This window comes from Ciconia boyciana, chromosome 19 (assembly GCF_034638445.1).
Source record: "Ciconia boyciana chromosome 19, ASM3463844v1, whole genome shotgun sequence".
Taxonomy (NCBI): domain Eukaryota; kingdom Metazoa; phylum Chordata; class Aves; order Ciconiiformes; family Ciconiidae; genus Ciconia; species Ciconia boyciana.
The window spans coordinates 3,031,236-3,055,513 of NC_132952.1; the positions used below are offsets into that span (position 1 = coordinate 3,031,236).

A 24,278-nucleotide genomic window follows, 5' to 3' on the forward strand; every position below is an offset into this window, starting at 1 on the left:
CTGCTGTCCTGTGGGAGACAAGCAGATTGATTGTCAAATATTTCAACCCCCTGAAAATGAAGAAAATCTGTTCAGTTTTAACTAGCTGAAGATTTGGTCCACAATTTGCACTTTACCGGTGCTGTATTAGAAAGTAGCTGTTTTGGTCATTAAAACAGGAAGGAAAAAACCGCTCACTTTTGAGACCATATTCCTTGTTGCTACAGTAGGTCTTGGTTAAAAGATAATGAGTCATATTTAAATAATGTTAACATGCTTGCTCTAAAAGCTGAGAAGGGGTCCAGAAACAGCACAAGTCAGCGTTCCTCGTCTTTGGGCTCCCCCCTTGCTGCTCTTTGCTCCCTGTTTTACAAATGAAAGGAAAAAACAGTCCTTAGCAGTCAGCCAGGATACTTCCCTGACCCTCGCTCGCATTTCTATAGGGTATTGGTCACCTTGATGTAGACTCAAGTGAAGAAACAAAACAAGGGATTTCATCAGGGTTTGTTACCTGAAGGGCTTTTTAAGCATAGGCTGTTGCTGTCAGACTCACAGGATCAGGTGTGACTTCCCATTTGCTGGAATATACAGCAAATATGCAAACAGGCTCTCAGCTTTTTTTAGCTCACAAAAGCAAGGGAGTCCTTTGAAAGATCCTCCGTTTACCCAATCACCACTTTCCCTTACACTGTACAGCATTATAATATTCCGACAGTGTAAATCCTCACATTTGCCTCCCTCCCTCTTTCCTTCAGTCACTCTCCCTCCCCCCTCCCAAGACTGCTGCTATCGGATCTGTGATGATATGTGATCTCCTGGATACAATCACACACACACACAAGTACCAGGCACCGCTGCCTAGCTGAGCAAAATGTCTTTCTCTTAGAAGTGGTGCTCATCACAGCTTTCAAATCCTTGACGATGTTGCCATGCTTTCCTTTCTGCCTTCTGCCTTTTTCTGTCTTTGTCTGCCTGCTTTTCTTACCCGTGGGTCATTTTTGCCCTGCTGTCTGTAGCTGTATGGACTACCACACCATAGATTGCCGGGATCAAGGACTCCCAAGTGTTCCTAATCCATTTCCATTGGATGTACGGAAACTTCTTATAGCTGATAACAACATTCAGGCGATACCAGCTGATTTCTTTATATTTTATGGAGATCTAGTCTATTTGGACTTCAGGAATAACTCCCTCACCTCTTTAGAAGAGGGCACTTTTAGCAGTTCTACCAAACTGGTGTATTTAGACTTAAGCTACAATAATTTAACACAGCTTGATGCTGGGATATTCAAATCAGCAGAAAAACTGATAAAATTGAGCCTTGGAAACAATAACCTGGTGGATGTGGATGAGGCTGCTTTTGAGAACCTGGAACAGCTCCAAGTGTTAGAATTGAATGACAATAACTTACAAAGTCTAAATGTGGCAGCCCTAGAAGCGCTTCCCTCCCTGCGGACTATACGCTTAGAGGGCAACCCTTGGGTCTGTGACTGTGACTTTGCCAATCTTTTCAGCTGGATACAGGACAATGCATCTAAGCTCCAGAAAGGTAAAGCTCGGTGGCTTACAGTGCAGTATGTACGTTTCTCTGTATGTGTGTCTTGGAGGGAAGGAGGGTTCTCGGTCAAATTGTCTGTGTGCTGCCTGCAGTGACCCAAACTGCATTTTGGTCAAACTGTAATTGCATGTTTTCAACAAATGAGTCCATTAAAATGATGTTTGCTTCTTTTTAGCAGCAGGTCCTCCTCCAAGTTAAGACATAAAATTTAAAAATTAAACCCTAATAATTTGGATTTATACACTAAACTTACATAGGCAGTGAAAGAGCCTTTTCAAATTCATTCAGCCCAGAGCTGGTTCTCTTCCAGACTTCATTTGCTCTCTGGTAAATATATTTTCTACAGTAAGCCCTTTGAGCAGCTGAACATTCTGTGCCAGCTCCTTAGGAAAACTGATTTTTCTCTCATTTTACTGATCAGCTATAAAGCTGCTACAGAAGAGTTAAATCCCCATTTTATGCAACTATGGTTGTCAGCCCTTTCCTGGAAGTATTTTGTTGTGATACCCTGTGTTTGAAACTCTCTTCAGTAGCTTGATTTTGGCTCTTTTCATTAAAATAGCACTGCTTCCAATATTAGGAATAGATTGAAATGGCTCTGGAACACCCCAAAATGCAGGATATGTAATTCTGGTATGTGGGCCAGTCATTTTCAGAGAAGGGGGGGGGGGGGTGGAGTATTAAGGCTGCCATGTATAGGGAATCCAAACTCTTGCTCCACATTTCCCACCCGACCCCAAAGCCTCTCTTAATCCAGCTTTAGCAGGAGATCATCTCACAGTTCATGCCTCCCAACAAGCACTAGGGCATAAATTCATGCCATTGAGCCGCCCAGCTGCTCGCAGAAGGCAAACTGCTTGGAGCATGAACACTGTGTAAGGGCTACAGAGGGTATACAAGTATTACCTGACATGAAATCACTGGTGTCTGGGCTGTGTCTGAGGGGGGATGTCGTCTGTGCAGAAGATGGTGAGAGCAAAAAGGCTGGGGGAGCAGAGCTCAGGAGAACAGGTTGAGGTCAAGTAACTGTTTCTTTGAATTCAGACAAAAAGGGGGAAAAACACAGTAAGCCTACAAATTTCAGAGGTCTTTTCTCTCCTTTCTTGATCATCCAGAGTCTGTAGTCAGTTATTCAAGTTCTTCCTATGCTTGTGACCTTGGGGAGCATTTTTTTTAATATACTCATCTAGGTTGCCCTAAATATTCTTAGCTGTAAAACAGCTGTTTTGAGGAAGAAGTCACTTGCGGAAAAAGTGTTGGGTTTTTTCCTGTCTGCCTCAGTGAAACTTTCATCTTGATTCTTTCTAAACCAAACCTGGGCCTGTTCTCCCACCTTCCCTGATGCTTTAGCTAGAGTTTGCTCTGTTTGAACCAAGTATTTTCCCATCTCTCATCCTAAACATCAGTTTACTTTCCCCATGCTTCCCATCTCTTTTAATGAACTTCTAGCTCCTTCTTCTTTATCCAGACCGAGTCTGTTCAGTTTGAGAGTCCATCCCAGCCCACCTCTCTCTTCTCTTCTGCCCTGTCAGTGTTTTAAAGCATATCTGAACTTATGTCTGGAAATGTCAAGCAATTGAGCTTTCCCATAGTATTGCCAGCGCTCCGCAGTGTCTTGCAAGCTTAGAGGTTCTTTCTCACAGCATTTTCTCTCATCCACAGTTGTGTTTCAGTCAAATAGCTAAAAAATTACTAGCTTATTCTGATCTTCCAAACTTTCAGTTAGATATGTTTTGGGAAGAAAAGGAGGGAAGGAGCAAATATTCAAATGGTTGGTTTTATCAGAGCTGTCCCCCCGACATGGCCTAAGCAAATGATTTGCGTTTGTTCCCAGGAGCAAGTCCCCTGATATCTTTGCAGCCAGTCATATCAGTGAGATCTAGTGCACGTATGCAGAAAAGCGTGCAAAGTCAGCGTTTTCATTGCTTGTTGGGAGCTGCTGCCACAAAAATACTGGCTGTCTGCTTTAGTAAACTAGCAAAACATTATTCACGAAGTTGAGGGCAAAACTAAACCCAAAAAGGAAAGACTGTCTCAATGACATTTTAAAACCATATGGCCACAATTGAGTGCCTTTCAAAACAACTTTTGGAAAGCCGGTGTAAAACTAATTCTTAGAATTGTGATTTGATTGCATTTTATATCCAGTTTTCAGTTTTTAATGATGTCGCAACATTATACCCATTAGGAAGTAATCACATTAGCATTACTTTTCTGGTTATACTTGTCCAAAGCCACGTTCGCCTGGCCTTTCCTGGGAGGGGTGGAAAGAGCTGCTCACTGAGAGATTCAGCTCCCTGGCTTCCTCATGATACTGCTGTAAGGCTGGAGACAGAAGTATTCTTGCAGCAAACACATCAAGATAAGTAGGGCAGCAGGCATTATGCCTGGAAATACAGCAAAAGAAAAAGGGATACATTTTCAGGGCCCAAGAAAAGAGCTTAGTTATCCTGGCTGCATGCTTTTCTTTTATAATTCTGCAGCAGCTCAAGCATTTGCATTGCATGGCCTACACAAATGGGAAAGAGCAGGAAGGAAAAAGGAGTTGGCTGGTGTTTTTCTTCTCTTGGTTTTCTTTAAGAATACACTCTGATTAGCAATACAGAACGGTTCCATGACAGACTGAAGTTCCCCAGCCTTTAAATGGCAGACTTTGTAACCTGGGTTTACTGAGAAGGGAAACAGTGTGGAAGGGTAAATGGCAGTAAACTTGCATCGGTGATCCCCAGTCCTTTCATGAAAAGTACAAAGCGCTGCAAAGAAACTAAAGACTCTGTACACTGTCGTGTGTCTTATGCTGGCTTGGGATGCTTCAGCATGGGTTAGAGAAGAAAGGATATGCCAAAGCAGAAAAGAAGCATGCTCCAACCAGGCTGTGGATGAACTAGGATCCAGGGCTGCCATTTGCAAGTGTCGCTGTAGCATAGGAGTTCCTCAAGATTCAGAACTGGTAGCAAGAAACAGGAGATAAATGGTGGGGAGAAATACATTGACAGACAGATTGAGGTTCTGGGCATTCATTTTGATTCCTCACTTTGAATGACACTTAAAATAGTTAATGCGTCCTGTCTGCATGTCTGAGAGAAATCACTCAAGCTGTTAACTATTTACTAAGCCCAGCCACTGCTCCACCTTTTAATTTTAGCACTGCAGTAAAATGACACTCTAGTCAAGGCTACCCTTGTTTTTCACAAAAGAAATACCAGGTTGATTTAAAAATTGGAGTTTTGTCAATGTGAACTGAAATCTCAGTAACTGATCCTGAAGCTCTCTACCTCTGTAATTAAGGCCTCTGGAGAGCTCGGTGATCTGAACAAAAGCCATACTTCAAATCATTAGTTTTGCAAAAGCCAGGTCCATTTTCTTTCTGGCATGCTACCAGAAATAGCTTGTAAAGTTATAACTTATGCTGACCTGTCTGGCTAGCTGACTGTAAAGCCTCTTCCCAGCTGAGCTGCCTTTGCACATCTAACTTGTCACTTCACACAAACAGCTGGGATTTGAATCATTTTACAGATCCCAGCATTTATTCATCTAACCTAAATTTCTAAATAAAGGCTTAATTGGCAGTAAGTGAATACTCTTGCATGCCAGATTTGCAGGCAGACTTATTAAAGAAACTGCACTAAAAGTTTTGCAATGTAACTCAGCACTTTGCCTGCAATCAAACTCAGCCTTTAAAACAGCAAATGTATTTTTATACTCATAAAGAGATATTAAAACCAGCATTTTCGTCATACTCCAAAACCAAACCACATTTTTTCGCCTCTGATTTGGTTATTAATTGATTAAAAACAAATTAGTGTGCGTAGTGCAAAGTAGACAAAGGAACTGTGAAGATCAGCAGAATGGTGGTAAGTGGAGAATATATAACAGTTGTTCGTTACCCTAGAGAAGTGTTCACTATGGGTCAAAATGTTTAAGTTATAAAACTTACAACGATTTTCTGTAGAAGGATGTTTGATTTTACAGGCATTTGTTAAGCCTGAGCGGCAGTGTGGTGGCCAATGATTCATATTAAAGGCTTCCCATTAGGAGGAGCATGGAGATTAAGAATATTGGATAATTTTATGGAAATAGAAAAGTTGTTGTAAGATCTCTGTCCCTTCAAAGATAGGTGTAAAAACTTTCATGAAAGGTTTTACTCCGTGAGGGGCATGCAAACTCTCAGAACAAAAAATATCTTGAAAGAACAAAGGTCTTAGTTGGTCTTAAACATATTATTCAAAGAATTCAAGGAAATCGTATATCTGAGGTGCGTGCTATTATGTTCTATCCTCTGCTTGCCTATATTTGATCCATCTTCTTGCATTTTACAAATTGTGATTGACAAGGCTGAAGTTCTCAAGTGAGAATTGAACAAAGCAGAGAAGGAAGAAGAGAGTTTGTTTGGACTCTGGCAGAAGAAGTTAAGAAAAATATGACTAAAAGCAAGAGAGCTACTGAATAAAGGGAAGGATGGGTATAGGTTGAGTTAAATAATTTTGGGGCATAATGTTTCAAAATTTTGAATTCAGTGAAGTCTAAGGAAATTTGGCATTCATTTTTTTGAGTTCAAGAGTCACCTTTGAGATTTCTTGCATTTTCTGCTTCAATGGGAGCTGGAAATCCTACAGGAATATACTCAGTAATTTCTTATATTTGGAAGGGCTTTCTTCTGCTTTCAGAGTTTGTTCTGTATCACGTTTTATCCTGGCTAAAAATGCACTTTTCCTTTCTTGCCTCAGCTCTTTACCTACTTTTTTTAGTAATACTGTTTGAAACTCAGGGCTCATCCAGCAAAAGGTTGTCACTGGTGCACGTGACCTATAGAACTAAGGTTTATGAACGCTTCCATTTCAGTGTTTAAATACAAATGGCTTTGGAATAAATTTTTGGTGAAAAGTGCGGTTTAAAAGTAGTGTGTAAGCACTGCAAAAGACATTTCTTGAACCCCTCTGAGGATCTCATCCCGATGAAGGGATTGGATTCAGATAAAATGCATGTAACAAAAAGAAGTACAAGTAGTCTGCAGTGGCCGCCTTGAAGTGCTCTGTAGAGATCTCTGTTGCTGCTTTTTACTTTCTGTGAACGTGCTTTGGGCAGCTGTGCCTGTGACCTTGTTTGCTAATGACTAATGCATTTTTAACATTACTTTTAATTAGAGTTCAAGTATTCCTTGGAGTGTCACTGTAGTGTCTCCTTTCTGTCATCTTGCCCTCATTTTGCTTTTTACTTTTTTCTTATCAATATATTTGGAAAAACCTTTTTGGGAAGTTGTGTAGAGTTTCTGGGATTGCAAGAAATAGTGTCTATGCTTTTCATGCTAGATGCAATGGTGTTTTCTCAATCTTTTGTGTTTAACACATACTCTATTTAAGTTCCCCACTATCCATTGCAAGAATGAAAAATTTTGCTGCCCTCTATTAAAACAGTATTAGAAAGACTTTTAGCAATTTGATGAGAAGGTTTAGACAGGGTATTTTTATGGGTAACCTGTGTACAATGATATTGCCAGAAAGACTAAAAACTCATTCAGAATTGGCCAGCAACAGAATTCCAAATAGATTTGTGCTGCCTGTGTGATAAAGAAAGGAAATAGATGTTATGAATGTTTGAAATTGAAGTAGCACAAGTTTAAGTGAGGATCAGTGCTCAGTGTTAGACTTCCCTGTTACAGACGGGATTAGCTGGCACAGTGTCAGTGCACCATCCTCCTGAACGCTAACGTTTACATTCATACCACTAGAAGCAGAGCTGGTAAAAGAAGCCTGAAGAAGACAGAACTGGGTCCACTTGCAGAACTGTATCCTAAACTAAGATAATTGCTGAACTTTACTGGAAGAAAGTTCATTAGCAGCAGCAAATCCCATGTCACAACACAAAGGCCATAGCTAGGACCATGTTTTCCTCTTCATCTGGTCAAGCGTTGCTCCGCTTTGGAAAGTTGTGTGCACAAGACTACAAATTTTTAAGATACTCAAGGGGGTTTTTAGTGCCAGTACTGATACAGATGCTGTTTAGCTACTTTCAAGACTACTGTAGCTAGTACCTCCTCAATAGGGATGGATAGGTAAATTCTGGTGAAGTGGCGTATTTCCAGGTAAAGACTGTCTATGCAAAAGAATAGGAGAGAAGGATGGCAGTGAGAGGAGGTAGGAAAAAAGCCAGAGCAGGTGACTGCAAGCAGCCTCTGGAACAGGAAACAGACTGAATTCAGTACTAAAAGAAAGCAGTTAGGAGATTCAGAAGTGAATCAGTGTAGTGAGAAGAATGGAATGATTTTTGTAAGCCTATTTAGAAAGACTGTGCCATGAGGTGATTATCTCTTGCTTCTTGGGCTGTTTCTGTAATCCCATTCCAATCTAAGATCTATTACTAACCTTATTCTGTAAATAAAATAACATCTTACTTCACTAGTCCAGGCCTCTAGATTAGCCCTGAGCTCACTGAAAATGTTAAACATTGTCTTCAAAACAAAGCATCATAATTACATGAGAGTACAGGCTTCATTTGACCTTCTAACCTAACTAAAAGCCAGTGGAACAACTGAGCATTTTGTAAGTCCTCTCAACTTATCATTCTTTATCAGTACCTATTTATTCATCTGCTATGTAGAGAAGGCTGCCTTAACTTCATGTACTAATACAGAACCAGAGCAAGCTTCCGCTAATAAGGACAGGCTGTTCTGTCCATTACAGCCATTCAGTTCTTCCCTGACTATCATGCACATGCTAGCACATCACTAGTACAGAACATAATATCCGTTTTTTTGGAAAGGAATTAAAAGCCTTAAGACATTTCAGACATTCAGCAGCTTTTATTCTGTTCAAGCAGAAATTCTTAACAGAAATTAGATTCCCTAACAAGCGCATCAAATCTGTTTCTATATATATACGTATATAAATATATAATTTGATATCCTAGTCATTTTCAGTAAAATGATCTGACTGCCACTGGCTTTTCACTCTTTTTCTTCCATCTTAAGGTTTTTTGGAGTATTTCCATCTTTCATGGATTTGAAGATGTGAGGACAGCATTTGCAGATGTGAACACCTAATGTTAAACTTTATATTTAGGCATTGAGACAAACTGTTAAGTACCCTCTAATGTTGATCTGTGACACTCTAGGCCACTTGGCCATAAAAAGTTTTGTTTAGGGACCTAAATCTAGGCTTCAGGTTTTTTTAAGCTTTACTGTTCTGATAGCTTGAGGCTCTTTCCAATGAAATTTCATATCTCTTTAGAGGCAACATCTCTCTCGCTGCTTATTAATACATTTAATACATTAGTGACAGTGTTTAAATAGACTAAAGAGAATTATAGCTGGAGGCAAAATACCATACAAGAAAGAAAATGGCACATTTAAACATTTCAAGTCTGTGTCAACTACATTCAGCAACATGAGAGAACAGCTAAATTCCACCCAAAAGGGCAAATACCAATTTTACTTTTCAAAAAAGAAAAAAAATTTTCAAAAAAGAAACATGAGTGCTCTTAGATTTATTGTATGGATAGTAATGAACACGTGTGCATGAAGCTCACTTAAATGTTTATGGCTTCAGATATTTTTCTGGATGTATTTCCTATACATACCAACGTATGTATGAGTGGGCGCTTTCATTATCTCATACTATTGTACATTGCTGAATGTTAGGAAACTATTTCTCTTGATACCTGTTTTTTGTGAACTCTACAACGACCCAACAGAATTGAGGCCTCTCTTTCTTGTTTTTAAACTCAGCATCCAAAATTATAGCTGGGAAGTCTCGCTCTGAGGGTTAACAGACAGAGTGTAATATTGAAGTAATAATGAATTTCAGAAGTTCTCCAATAAAAGATATAGTTAGCATGGGTATTAGAAATAAGCAAAGACAGAAATACACAGGGAGTCCTTCAAAATAGTCAAGCAGACCTGCAGTAAGTGATACCTCTCGCTGCTTGTCTTTAGCTGGAGGAATGTAAAATGAAACTCGCAATGCAATACGTCATCAGTCAACATGTCTAGGGAAAACCCATGTCAGGTCCAGGAGCAGGCGATTTCAATGCACTCAGTGGTCCAGCCACGTACTGTTTGAAAATTCCTGATCAAACAGTACCTATGAGAAACATGGTTGAACGATGGCTGCAAAGTACCAGCAGAATGCTAATGAAACTTGGTATCTGGGGTTTTGTGGGTTTTTTGAGATGGGAAGATTAGCACAGTTATAACTTGGGGCATTACAGCATTGTCAGTCTGTTTTCATTAATTTACAAGGAAGTTGTTAATTATTTGTCTAAAGGCTGGTTTCAGGCTGCATCCATTTTCTAAGAGCTTCATTTTTACAGGGGAGGTATTTCAGCATCTGACTCTGCAAGACAAGTAGGCCTGTGCATAGTCCTTTACAGAAACAAATGCAAAGTGTTTATTAGGATCTAGCTGCAGCTTAATTGCCTACAATTTATTGTCAAGGTTTAAGTGCTAGACTTCAGTGGAGTTATAATCCTCTAACAGTAAGGCATCTCAAAGTCATATTGTTCTAAAACCTATTAGGGTGTTTCATTGAAATAAACTCTACCTGGAACCCTCCTGCATCACTTCTTTATAAACACATGTATCTTTTTTTTTTCTTTTTAAAAACATGCCTCTCCCTTTTAACATTATGGTTCTCGAGTTCCAGCATTTTTACACTTCCCATCTTACTTAGACAATCTATTCCTCAGGGTACAGACCCATATTTTCATCTTATTTTATTTTTTTCAGTGTTAAGAGACAAGCCTATATAGAATCTAGCACCCGTTCCTTGACTGGGACTTCAAAGGACTCCCTTTTTAAAAGCAAACAATATACTACAGCTTGCCAGTATAGTACATCTGCTTCTTCAGATGATGTAGCAGAAAGATACAGAGTGTGTGACATTGTCCTTGGGACAGCTGGAGTTATTACAGATAATGTGATGGCCCTGACCAAAATAACATAAGCTACATATTTATAACACACACTTGTTATTTCATTTACAGATTTGTTTGGTATGAAGAAGCAACTCTTTGAACATGTTGTGGGAGCAATGAGATATATATAACTATCATCAAAGGTTTTCTTGCTGCAGCCAAGCACTAAATATCAAACTTCTTTGAGGTACCCTTTACAAGAAGCCTGGCTGATTTTTTTTAAAAGAATAAATTGAACAGGTTCTACAGAATAAAAAAATAAAATAAAATTTAAAAATAAACAAAACAAACTGTAAATAAATAATACCATTCCAGTGGTTAAAGTGTGTGAAAGTAGAGCACTAAGGTTAAACGGCACTCTGCTGTGCTCTGGAAGTCTTCTGTGTGGGGACAGGTAATTTGATTGAGCCAGTCTATATGCAATGGAATCACCCAGAGGAAAAACAACACACGTTATAATTAATACTGATCACTTTATAGAAGCCATTCTTTTGTTCATTGTTCATTGCAGGGGGTGTATGATGATGTGGGATTACTTCCTGCCCAAGCAAAGAACAAAATTGGAACTATTGCTAGGCATGAACGTAATAGGACAGGTGGAGTACAGAACATCAGTTCTCCACGCACGCTGGATTCTCATGTCATAAGGACAACCTACTGTTAAATAATGTAAAGAAAGTAATCTCTTGCTATGGAAGGAAGCAGATAAAATGGTACTGTTCATATGTCATCTTAAGCAGACATGCATGTGACCTTCAGATTATGATGTTTTCAGGTAAGCAGTTAGAAGCTCTGTTGCAATGACCACTGCATTAGCTTTGGGAGGAGAAACTCCTTGTGCCACCAGAGATATAGCTGCTAGTCTTACTACTGTTACAAATGAACCATCTGTTCCAAATTCTCTTTGGAGTCGAAAGAAAAGCTTCTGTTAACTGGATTGGGTTTTGCAGTAGGGTCACGACACGGCAAAGAAAAACATTCACTGAACAGGATGGACTAATAAATGTTCCTCTCTCCCTCAGTCACTGGCATGTGCTTCCACCAAGCTCTGCAGTCCTTCTAGGTTGCTTCCAGCACAATTTTAGCAGACTGCTTCGTGTGTGGATAGGAGAGGTCAGTTCATTCCTCTCTTGTTGAAAAGATGGTGCATACACAAGGTGGCTGAAACTATAGCTGAGAGCTAGCCAGCCCTCTGTACTGGCCCCTGGTTTATGATGCTGTATTTTGCCTATTGGCATCCATTATTCTCAATGACTAAGAACTCTGTAAAAACTTGAGGCTGAGCTAGCACATTGGAGTGTCACATAATAAAGCAAGTAGAAAATTCCCATCTAATCTATTTGGTTTGAGAACATGACCTAGATTCCAGTACCCATGGCTACATGGAGAGGAGCTTTTTTATTTCTCGTTATTGTATAATCAGACTCAAAATTATTACAGTACACTGATTCTCATAACAAGAAATACCCTCTAAGTGACTTGGTATGTTGCAGATTCTTTTCTATTTGTATTCTGTGTGTTGTGATGTTAGGTGAAAGCACCTGGGAAATAGGAATAGAGCCCACAGTCTACAGGCTCAGTTTTGATCCATGGCAAAACTGCTGTTGGTAATGGTAATGAATAAGTGGGCTCACTCTTTTCCATCTCTAGGATCTTGGGCAAATACTACCATACTAAGTTATTTCTGGAGGCAAGGGCTGCAGTATGTAGAATTGCTTAGAACAATAGTTTTCTTTTGGAGTCTTTTTTGCTCTGTTGCTTTCTTTCTAATATATTCTTTTTCTACTTCCTTCCTATGGAAGCTTAGAACTCATACTCCAGCTCATCAAGGCCACTCTAGCACAGAGGTCATTTTAAAAGCTGGCGGGTGAGGACACTAGAGAATTTCTTTTGCAGTTGGTCAGAAATAGCAAAAGTAGTGTTGTTTATGGTCACCTGTGCGCTCTTTCTTTAGACATGCTGTAAGCATGGCTCAGCTGCTATGAAAACAGCAGTTCTCATGAGGTCTCAACAGCTATTGTAGTGGTTTGTTTTACAGAAACACAGTTGTATAGAATGTTTTTTCTTGTGCTTGCTAGAAGTGGAATGGAATTTTTTTAGGTGCCTTATTCACTTGGACCGGGCTTTTCTGCCAAAATACTGCAATGATCTTTTCCTATTAGCAAGGATCTTTCTCTTCAAACGAATTTGCAGTATGTTACATTCATTTTCTTGCTGTTTCTACACAACAGCAGTAACTGCTTTGATTACTGTCAACATCATGTTGATTTACTGAAAACTGTTCGCTTTTTAAAATCTGATTAAAAAGACACAGGTCTTGGAATTCCAGCCTATGGCTTTTCACTCATCCCTTATTTCTCATGGTTTTGAATAGGGAAGGATATCCATTTGTGTCCCCTTTTCCTCGTTATTCCCATTAACCCCTAGAGTTGCTGTTCCCAAGTCTGAACAACTCTCACTCCTTTCAGTAGAAAGGTTTGTACAAAGAGCTCTATCATAAGCTATAGAGTGCAATAGTGGGTACTTCCTCTAGCCATCCATGCAGTCATAGGCACACTCAAGTGCTCCAGTATGTCAGCTTGTATACAAGACATGATATATATGAATACTTCAGGTTCCAGATTTCCAAAGGTCTCAGAGGATGTTTGAAACCATGTGGCTCCTTTACTTTCCAGACCAGTTCCCTAGACAGGAGGTTTCAAAGATCTGCAAAGCAAGTTGCCTCACCATCTGGTATACATCGCCAGTGCACTCCAGGCTCAGAGGAAAAATGTAGCATGTATTAAGGTGGCAGTTTGCCTAGAGAAAACCATTCAGCCTTGGGCGTGCTGACTGCTGTCCTATTCTGCTGGCAGCTTTTATTACGTTGTCAGTGAGAAGAGGGAAGGCAACAGAATTTTAGGCAAATACGACAGATACAGGATGGCTTTTAGGGATCAAAATTTAGTGCAATCATCATTACAAGGTCAAATGAGTCAGGGTGATAATTGGATCTATAGTAGACTTAGCTAAAACTCCCTCTCAAATCAACGTAACAGCTGGGCTGGATCCAGATAACCAGTCAGGTTTGCACCACTAACCCTAAGAGCCTGGGTTTAATGGTAAAACATTATATGCCATAGCTATTTAGCCACAAGAAAAATGGGATTCACAAAAGCAGAGGAAATCTTATCATCACACATTCCTTATTTAAAGTGACATAATGGTTACCTGGTAGAGCTGTGTGATGGAAATGCCCTATAGACTGTGTGCACACATGCAGAGACAAAAACTGGGAGGCCATTCTGTGATCATGAGCGGACACAGAGTAAAAGTGTATCAAGTAAATCAGCAGCAGTTCTCGTGTCATTAATACGCAATTCTTGTATTTCCCCTTTACATTCATATCCTTAATAACAAGATAAAAGCTATCTTGCCAACAGCCATACAGACTTAATTCACTTCATTATTTGTTCCATTCTAGCCCTGTTAATATACTCTCCTGATTTTCCCCTGTTGTGAATGAAGAGGGAATTGGGCATATGCAGTGAAGTGTATGCTTTTACTATCCAGTATCAAACTATATTCTCACCAGTTTTTAAATTTTTATTTTTTTGCTTTGACTATGAAGAACCCAGCTCTAGGCATTCTTCAATAATGCATGGAGGAATAATATCTGCTGGTCTGCATGTCCTTATGAAAGTCAGAGAGAAAAGGTGAAAGCAGGTCATAGACAAACAAGCATCCATTAAACCTAAGCTGTTGTTTTGACCGGAAGAAAAAGACAACTGTAGTTTTGGAACTACATGGAAAAAAGTTGTGTAGAAGGCACCAAGGTGTGGAAGGAACTGCAGTATCACTGTTACCCTGTTTTGGAGTCAGAATTTGTGTTCAGATGGAGTAGCTAAGAATTGCTTCCAGGTCTCCAGATTTAGATGCATCCAGGGTTCAACATTGACTTTTTAAAATCCTCAAAATCATGGTCCTAGGTCATACCTGACCTCCTGGAAGAGTGACGGTGAAATAAGTTAATTTCCAGGAGCCACTCAAGGGGATTATGTAATGGCTTTTGGATAGTGACAGGTTTTGTTCTGTTTTTTCCTGAATGTTGTACAAATTCATAAACCTAGAATTAACCCTAAAACTTTTCTTCAGCCATTCCATCTCTGAGCAGAGCAGCAAAAGGATTCATCAATATTCCACTGATTTGTTTCCCTTTCCTCTTCTTTGCAGGTCTCCATGAAATCCAGTGTTCCCTGCCTGTAGAAAATAGAAGAATCTTTCTGAATGAATTATCTGAGGTCAGCTTTAGTGAATGCAAATTTAGTTTGTCATTGACGGACCTTTTTATCATCATCTTCTCTGGAGTTGCAGTCTCCATTGCTGCTATTCTATCAAGCTTCTTCTTAGCAACTCTAGTACACTGCTTCCAAAGATGTGCTCCCAGTAAAGATGACGATGATGATGAAGACGACAGTGAGGACTGAACTTAGTCTATATACATAAGCTTCCTTGGTTTATAAGTTACTAGATTATCAGCCAAAGTCTAGGAAGAAAACAAGTAGAGTAAAAGCTTTAAACATGAATTAAATGAAATCACAATGTGTAAGGATCCCTTCTATAATCTCATGACGGTCACAGGTAGGAATTGCAGTTTGCATCCAAGACTGTTAGCTTTGCTTACGTATGTAACCTGATGCAATGAGACCGGGTTAATTTCTATGATCCTTAATCAAACATTTAAATTTGAAGATTGGAGGAAAAAGGGGGAAAGGCAAAAAAAAAAGTTCCAGTGTTTTAAAAGACTAACTCACAGCTTCCAGATTGTCCTTCTGATGAGATGCAGATTCCTGTAAGTGCTTAACAGCTTGTTCTAAATGCACTTTGAAAAGGACTGGCTGGATAGAGGCATTTCAGCTGGAAAATATGGAAGCAGTTTAAAATAGTTTCCTTCCTAGATCTAAGTAGTGGGAGATTCTATTAAGCTCACACAACTTTATAAGTAACAAAATGCAATTAAAATTTTTCCTAGAATTGTAGAAAGCATTATAGGAAGGTTGGTATTTTCTCTCTACAAATGTTCTCTATAAACATTCATGCTCCATTTAATTACAGCAGTTGCAGGCGTCATTCAGCCAAAAAAATTTTTTTCTATAAGTGAATACGATTCTAGGTCTGAGTCATCCACTGCAGCTGCTGGCACCTCTTTGGTCATGGCACAAATACTAAATATAACATTATTTTGCATTTTGAGATGTAATGAAGTAAAGGATTTCCCTTCCCTGTAATGCTAGGCACAAGTAACTGTTGCGGTATCCAGTCCCTTTAGTTATTTTAAAACACTAAGGGCTATATTCTGCTCCTGATTATATTCAAGTAATACTGAACACCATGGTCCAAATTGGCAACTGTATAAACAAGAGTGGAATCTGGCCCAAGATGTTTCTGACTGTATTATAGATTTGTCAAAACTTGAGCTCTTCTATATAACGGTAGATATTTTTGTTAAAATTAAGAAAGACATTTATTACAAGAGATTTTTGGAATAGTGCTGGACAGCTTTTTAGGATAAGTATATTTTTAAAATATTTGTAATGGAAATATTTTTTTAAAGCTCTGTGTATTTAAAGTATTATCTAGAGTAGCTGTGAGGGCTTAGAGTAAAGAATAACATAGTAATAAACAATCTAAGGACAGTATGCTATTATAAAAGAATTAGATCTGATAAAAAGTAGCATCTATTTCACTACTGTAAATGCTATTATTTCTTAAAAAACACTCTTTGGTTAAAATATTGCCTTGCTCAGTTAATATGAATGGTCTTTTATGGACAGTTACTTCCAAATCTCTTGTATCTGTTGTGCTAATTGTTCAGGCAGACGGGAGTGAACTACACTGTGTGTGTTAAGGGGTAATAGGGCCCAGGAGATAGGGTCCGAGATGAGGACTCAGCACTCCTGGGTGTTGTCCCCATCTAACAGTGATCAGCTAGAAGACCCTCAGCAAATCACTATCTGTCTGTGCCTCAGTTTCACTACCTATAAAACGAAGATCATCATAACTATTTATCTTTTTCAAGTGCTTTGAGATATGCAATGGGGGGAGCACTATGTTGGGGCTATGTATAATGACTATATATGTTAGGCTGCAGCAGATGTTACGCAGTAGGTCTAATCTGATGTCATATCAGTGTGACTTCACTGACATGAGTGGAGTTACTCCATTGGCTAACAGAGCTTGCAATGGGGTTTGCACCATGCTGAGGTCAAAACCAGAACAAGAGTGTTTATTTCTGTTAGCTCTACAGCTTATTCAATGTGACTTAATGCTACCGTTGTTAAGATTATTATTTCTGAAAACACATTGAAACAGAATTAAGTAGGACGGTGAGAGGATATGCTGTATCAATACTGTCTTATTCTGTTCTGATTCTTTCAAGAAAAATGAAATTACATGATTTTCACTGTGTAGTGCCATGATTATAAATAACACAAATATATTTATTATTTCAACGTGGGCTTTCATGTTTATTTGTATGTGGGTATGAAAAAAGGAGAAAAACCATGCCTGATTCTCTCATTTATAAGCAGGGTTTTGCAGTATGGTTGGAAATATACAACTTGTTGCCCCGTACCGTTCATGAAGTACGCTCCCTTTGCAACAAATACAGATATGTTATCAACAGTTTTATATTTAGAGCTGTGCAAATTGTTCAGTCATGGAACAAGAAACTGGGTCACACTTTTTTGTCTGCAAGTTTTATTATGGACTCAAAACTTGTCAGTTAGCAAAATGATTTGTCCTACCAGACTTTTCAGTGAGACATTCAGTGAATGTTTCAGCAAATGTCTGCCCTTCCTTTGGTAAAAAATTTATAGTTTTGTTTCATTATCCTGTAAGGCTGAGTAATTTTGCAGAGGTCACATCTCAAACTCAACTATTTTGACTGGGTTCTGCTCTTACTTGCAGGTTCATCCTACCGTGGTGCCTCAAAATGAAGATCTAGATTTGTTTATAGTTTGTAGCTTTTTGCTCAACCCAACATAAAGCCCTGAAAACACTGATTGTATTTGGAACTTAGCACCCCCCAGAACAGCAAGGAACAGACCAAGCTGACACCCACATAATCCAATGCAAGCTGAAGAGCAAGGCTTAGTAAAGCTTTATTTATGAAGCTGCCATTTCTGGATACTCCATCACAGCAGTGATTTTGCGAAGTATGTTTTTTTCCGGATAAGAAACTTTAATGATGTTTTCCCCTACTAAGTAATGTGTATTTCATAAGTATTGAACTCCTCCAGTTAGTAATATTTATTCATTGTAAGCATCAGCAGTTACCTACTATTAATATTGATTTTGCATAATGCTAATTGCTAGTAAATGAGACAGAACGTGGATTTAGCTCTTACTGGGATTTTTCTTATTTTATGTAATCTTCAGAGCAAAACATTCTTCTGTTGGAATATTGCCAGAACTAGTGATCACCATAATGATCCCCTGCAAAATTTGAAAGAAAATTTCATCATGAATAGAAAATGGCCTGAAGGCTGCATTATTATTGCAGTTTTACCTCCACAAAGGTAGTAACATGGAGGTAATCCCATCTCCAGCTTTGTGGACACGGGAAGTGTTCCTGTGCAAGAATGCTTCTGTGGGTGGGATCTAGTGAGTATGCCCTCCCTTCTCAGACTGCAGTAACCCGTATTAAGATTAGTGAAGTTACAATGGTGCCAAGCATAAGAGGTGAATTTAGGTCCCTGTGCAATACATCGCTAACTCAAGAAGCGCTGCCTGTAGGTGGTTATAAATGTGCAGTAGAAAGTTTGTCCTCGTTTACAGTTTTCTTTCTAAAATGGCTTTACTTTAGTGGTGGTATCTCTCAGTGTCAGAAATGAGCAGACGTTTTACCTGCTTCAAGGGGAAGGAAAGATACTATGCGTGACCCAGATAAAATGTTGCAGGCTCAAAGGGCCAGGAAGCAGCTGTCACATTGCCTGCAGTTATGTCTCCTTGATGAAATGCTGGATCTTGGTATGTGTGAGGATCCAAAAAATGTGTAAGAAAGCAAATCTGCATGATGTAATTGAGATAGTCTGACTTTTTAGAAGTGTTTGGTTTAAAAAAACCTCTAATCCACAGAATGTTAAAATAAAGATCACCTGAAGCAACTGTCCTAACCTAGCATTTCATTCTCAGTCAGCCAGTGTCTTTTTGAGGCAGCTTCAGTCCTGCTGTGATTATTACTCAGATGTGAATATTAATGGATCATTTTTTAGAGCAGCATAAAAATGCATTTGGAAAGTACCTTGAAGGGGTGGTTCTGGAAGCTCGTAAAGAGGAGCATACTGCTTGCCTACCTCAGATATATAGTAGAGTGAACCATTGTACACTGACAGCTAAACTGTAGCCTGGCATATTTCGAGGTGACCAAAAACGGTCTCGTCTTTCGGCTGTGGGAAGAACTGTGTGCAATCACCTATATATGTGGATAGGGCGGGCACACTTGTGCGGTAGGGAGAAGGTGTGTGTATAACCATACTAGAGCTTGCTGTAACTATCACCCCTGTAGACAGCCTCAGTGGAACAGCTGAAGCCTGATGGGGATGCTGAGCCTGAGACAGTCCTTCATCCCTAGCGGAGGTTCCTCTGTGCTGGCTTTCAAACCCCTGGGAGCAACTCTATGCAGGACCTTTTACTGATTCAGCATGTGCTGCCTACCTGCTACGTGAGTAAATTACCTTAGTTTCCAGGGCTGCTAGCTGGCACGTTTCCAAGTTCAGCTCATGTCCCCCAGAATAAAGAAGCAGGGGTTTTGATAGCTTCCGAATCTGACCATTCCTCTCAGAGAACGACGTTTTAATTTGTGGTGTAACCTGTCTTACCTGATCTCTGGTGGCAACTAATAACCTGAAACTGTGGATGTAAGTCATTGTGATTCATTGTGGTGAAGGTGATGTTGAAACGCTGAATCCTTGCATACTCTTTCCAAAAGGAAACCAGAAATATACATTAGGAAATTAAATTTCTGGGAGAATAAGATCTGCCATGGACTCTGGGTGCCAAGCAGCCTGTAATATGCATGAGCCACCAGAAACATTTATTTCATGTCCTATCTGTTAACATTGGAGCAATATAACCTTGTCATAGAATTGTAGAAAATAGCTATGGAAGAACCTCAGATACATTATCTAATGATAGCTGATGCTTTGTAATAAAAATACTTGCTTTTCTAATCAGATTCCTACTCTCATCTTGCTATCATCTTCCCGCTGTGTCTTGGTTTCTGTATCTTCATATCTTGACTGTATTTAGAACAACAGAATCCCAGTTTGGTACTATCTCTGCATGGTACAGCAATACAAATCACCAACAGCAATAACCAACCAGCAGACTAGGAAAAACACAATTTTGTTTATGCTGACCAACCATCCATCTATGATTGTAAAGAGTTAGCAGGAAAAAAACTACTGGATTTTAAGCTGACAGAGAGCGCAACAGGAGACCTTCTGTTGCAAAGCAGAATGCCTGAATTATGATGTGTGTCTCCAGTTCCTATCGGCTCTCACACCCCACCCAGAGCTCCATGAAGCCATGTGAAATTGTGTAACACTGGGTTAGCAGCACATAATGTGCTTTTTTGGGGGTTGTCAAACATACGAGTAAACACTTCAGAGCAGGCTTCTACTGTTAGTTTTGTGGGAAGTGAAAAGTTTGCAGGAAGGTGACCTGCAAATAAGGAGTGAAACAGCTTGGGCCAGAGTGGTTCAGTAGAGTCAGGTTTGCTTCAAAGGAGCATTGTTTTGATCTCAGAGCTGCTTTTTCACCAATTTCTGTTAGCAGTGATGAGGTCTAAAGGTTAGCCAGTTCACACCCAGGTATGAAGTAGTATAGTCTATTTCAAGGAGAAATTGGTGTCAGTTGAATTTCTAAAGTTTACTGCTCCCAGCCAAAGCACTATTTGCCTATTTAAAAGCTTTAATTTGAATCTGAAATGTGATATGTCACTTAGTAGGCTGTACAAAAATCTCTTATCAACTCAGAACTGAGAAAGTCAAAACCGTCCATCTAGACAATGGTGCTTAGCAAGATACGCTTCAGTTGTTTTGGTATGTGAGGTCATTCTTCCAAGATGACATCACTGGAATATAAGCAATTGGATTTTGACTCTTCCTTTTTTTCCTCCTGGTCGTGCTACTCACCAATAACTAAGCAAAGTACAAGATACAGGTGTTGTACACCACCATAGAAACTCCCCTTAGCTGGAAGAATGAGCAAAAAAGAATTGAGAATTGAGCATTGAGCAGGAAAGCCAGCTTTGTGACCTTCGCTTAAAATCTAAATGTGATACAGTCTAGCTAACTGACATTCCAAGGCATAGCTTGCTGTTGTTGTGGGGCGGGTTTGCTCTTTAATTAGGGCAAGTGTTGAAAGACTTTGCAGTAGAAATAATGTTTGGTCTTCGTGGTATTTAACAGGGAGTGAAATGACTGTGAACATATTTGACAATTCTAGTCTATTTTTACCTACTAGTTTTTCTCAAATTGAGAAACTGTTGCTCTCTTAAGAGTAGCTTAGGTTTGCAATCTGCAGTGGGTTAAAGTATTACTCTTTATCCTTTGAAGATCTGGCTTCAAATACGAATTTGGGTCACAGGAGGAAATGACCAGAATAAATCCCTTAAGGTCATTTTGGCCAGTTGGGCAAATGCATAAAGGTCCCCTTATTAACAGTATGAACTGTATACCTGAAGGTGGGAAAACACTTCTCTGAACTCCAAAAGATTCCATTTAAATATGGCATTTGATGGTTTTAAAAATACAAGTCTAAACAGAGAGATGAGATGAGGCAGATCTATTGTAAATATCATTAAACAGGAAACTGAGACATAATTAGATTGACTAGTATTTTCATAGGTGACCATTATTTTTGAGTTTGTTACTTCATTGAGTACTTACCTTAATTTTAACGTGGTGATGTTAAAGCCTATATACTGTGGAATATTGACTACAAATTAGCACTAGTTATGGGTTTAGAGCTGTAGTGTCCTAACTAATAACCTGAAATGTCTGTCTTTCAATGCTGATTCACTGTGCAGACCCTTGCTTTGTTCAGAACAATTCAGTTGCCTTGTGATTGTATTAATTAGAAAACAACAACAAAAAACAAACAACAGAAAAGAAACCAAAGAAACCTAGTTTGCATCTTCAACAGACAGAACAAGGAAACGTTCTGTAAGTGGATTCACTACTTTCTTCCTATGGCAAGTCCTAAACGTCACTGTATTAACTGTCCTGAGATAAGAGTTTGGTAAAAAGTGACAGGGCGGTGATATATAAATATATTCCAGAAATACTTTATCATAGAGTAACTTGAGGTTGGAAATTCTCAAAATCCAATTGTAAATTATGTTTCCAAGAGTGGTATAATGTTGTGAGTGCAAAGTTAGATATATTGTCTACAGCTTCAAAAAAAAATCTTCTTTAAAACAAAAATTGGAAGAAAAAGCTGCTTTAGAGATTATTCAATCTGGAATGGCTTTTTTTAACAACCAAATTAAAATAAACCCTGCAAGGTAGGTTTTTTAAATGAAAGCAGAAAGTGTTCTAACCATAAATTCATGACCATTATACTATATGGCAGGAAAATGACTACAGATTTAACATAGTCTAATTTATATTATTCCTTGAGGGAACAGAAGTCATTAGGCTGAGAAGTTTGTATTGTTTTCAGAGGAAAGTATTTCATGCAGACTGATTTCTTCAATATTGGCGTATGGGATGCAGATCATCCATCACTGAGTAGTGTGGGTAGTGAGACTGTGCGAGTACATCAAAGGAAGTAATTGCTTTCTGTTTAACCTGAAGTATGTTTTGATAAAAATAATTGTATGTTGGCCTCTGTTCTGATTTCACTACTAAATTATTTGGGATCCAGTCATTATCTGGTAAAGATCGGTAGGGCTCCATTAACTTGACTACTGCAATATGCTGATTTACCTAATGAAGATACTGCCTGGACAATGGAAACTCTGCAGTCATGTATGTGTGTGTGTTTATTCTCTATGTTTTCGTACAGAAAGCAAGAAAATAACTCTGTGGGCCTTTTGTAGTGGCAATCTCTATGTACGTTGGTAACCTGAGTTTGTGGTTTCTGCATTGGAGGGTGAATACTAATTTTATTTAGGATTATAGGTGGCGTTATTTGGAGATTGCAGATGTTCTGTGCAGAGAGGCCATATCGCTTTTCCAGATTCTTTCTGGATTCAGTGGTGTTGCTCGCTGTCAATAACGGCAAAGAGGGATCTGACCCTGCTTACCAAAACTTGACTGCAGTCTTGTGTAGCTCAGGCAGCAACGTAGAAGTTGTCATTCTAAGCACATTCTCTGGATCTGATAATCACTGTACATCTATGTCCTAGTTTGATGATGGATTTATAATGAATGTCTTTAACCTCAGCCTAGCCCAGCCATCTGCTCTGTGAAGCAAGCTGGCACTTCAAAGCCATTTTTTTGCTTCAAGGTGTCTCCTTGTAGTCTTACAGAACAAATAGTGAATCATCTCCTCCCCCCAGAATAAAGCAAGATTGTAACCTACCTCCGTGTGAATGCCCAGTCAGAAAGACAGGTTGCAGAGAGCACCACAGTCAAATACAGTAATAACCTTTGCACTGAGGAAAATAAAAGCTTGTCAGAGCAAGTAGTATAGACATACTTATGTCCTCAGCAGGGGCTGTAAAGGGGGCTGGAGTAGTGATTACATTAGCCAGGCTTGCAAGCGGTCATTTGTAGAATCTCCTTGGGGGTACAGTTATGTAGAGACAGGCAGACATTTTTCGGTGAACCTTCTTAAAATGCAGAGGGCAGAAAAATCAGAGAGATGTTTCCTGTTTTGTTACTGCTGTTACTGTTACTGTCCCTCTCACTGCAGACCTCAGAGCTATGTATTACTGAACATAGGCACCAAACTTTAGCATTATTGCTCCTCAGCTGAATCGTAGAGAGATGACACGCTAATCTTTGGAGGGATGTGGTAGGTATGGGAATGTTTAACTTCTACGGTGTATGAAGGGAGGGATTTTCTTGCATGTAGGATTGATGATCAAAAAACAAAAAGAGATAATTGCTTTGTCTGGACTAAGCTGTTGGAGAAGTATCTCTGCCGTGCTCGTTTAATTTATTACTTTGCCAAATGTTATATCAAATGATCATAGAATCATAGAATGCTTTGGGTTGGAAGGGACCTTTACAGGCCATCTAGTCCAACCCCCCTGCAGGAGCAGGGACATCTTTAACTAGATCAGGTTGCTCAGAGCCCCGTCCAACCTGACCTTGAATGTTTCCAGGGATGGGGCCTCCACTGCCTCTCTGGGCAACCTGTTCCAGTGCCTCACCACCCTCATTGTAAAAAATTTCTTTCTTAAATCCAGTCTAAATCTGCCCTCCTTTAGTTTAACACCATTGCTCCTTGTCCTGTCACAACAGGCCTTGCTAAAAAGTCTGTCCCCGTCTTTCCTATAGGCCCCCTTTAAGTACTGGCAGGCTGCTATAAGGTCTCCCCGCAGCCTTCTCCTCTCCAGGCTGAACAACCCCAGCTCTCTCAGCCTGTCCTCATAGGAGAGGTGCTCCAGCCCTTGGATCACTTTTGCGGCCCTCCTTTAGACTGATTGCTTGGTTTTGTTTTGGTTTTAGATGATCTTTGATTTAATAGATAGATGTGGAAAAGATTTTAAGATGCGGGGTCATTACTGCTATCTCATTTTCACCCCTGCAGCATCACTGGGTGCAGTTCATATGCAGTACACATGTAAGGCAGCATGCTTTGGCACAGTACTTTACGTAGCCCTTTCCCTATA

The 24,278-nt window shown here is 39.4% G+C and overlaps 2 protein-coding genes across 8 annotated transcripts in view; both read left to right on the forward strand.

The window, feature by feature from the left end:
• LRRC38 (leucine rich repeat containing 38) overlaps positions 1–16,896 on the forward strand; it is a 68,329-nt gene extending 51,433 nt beyond the window's left edge. The window contains exons 1-2 of one of the 2 annotated variants that reach the window (XM_072883807.1): positions 901–1,528; positions 14,660–16,896. In XM_072883807.1, the coding sequence (XP_072739908.1) occupies positions 901–1,528; positions 14,660–14,913 (882 nt within the window). In that variant the 3' untranslated portion in view covers positions 14,914–16,896. Of the gene's footprint in view, positions 1–900; positions 1,529–14,659 lie in introns of those variants that run through there. The other variant, XR_012045802.1, reaches the window with a different exon arrangement.
• The window catches only part of DHRS3 (dehydrogenase/reductase 3), a 190,273-nt gene that overhangs the window by 48,086 nt on the left and 117,909 nt on the right, over positions 1–24,278 (forward strand). For all 6 annotated transcript variants that reach the window (XM_072883802.1, XM_072883800.1, XM_072883798.1 and 3 more), the window contains 3 exons: positions 14,660–14,727; positions 17,396–17,643; positions 18,996–19,151. The gene's annotated coding sequence lies outside the window, so the exon portion shown is untranslated. The remainder of the gene's footprint in view (positions 1–14,659; positions 14,728–17,395; positions 17,644–18,995; positions 19,152–24,278) is intronic.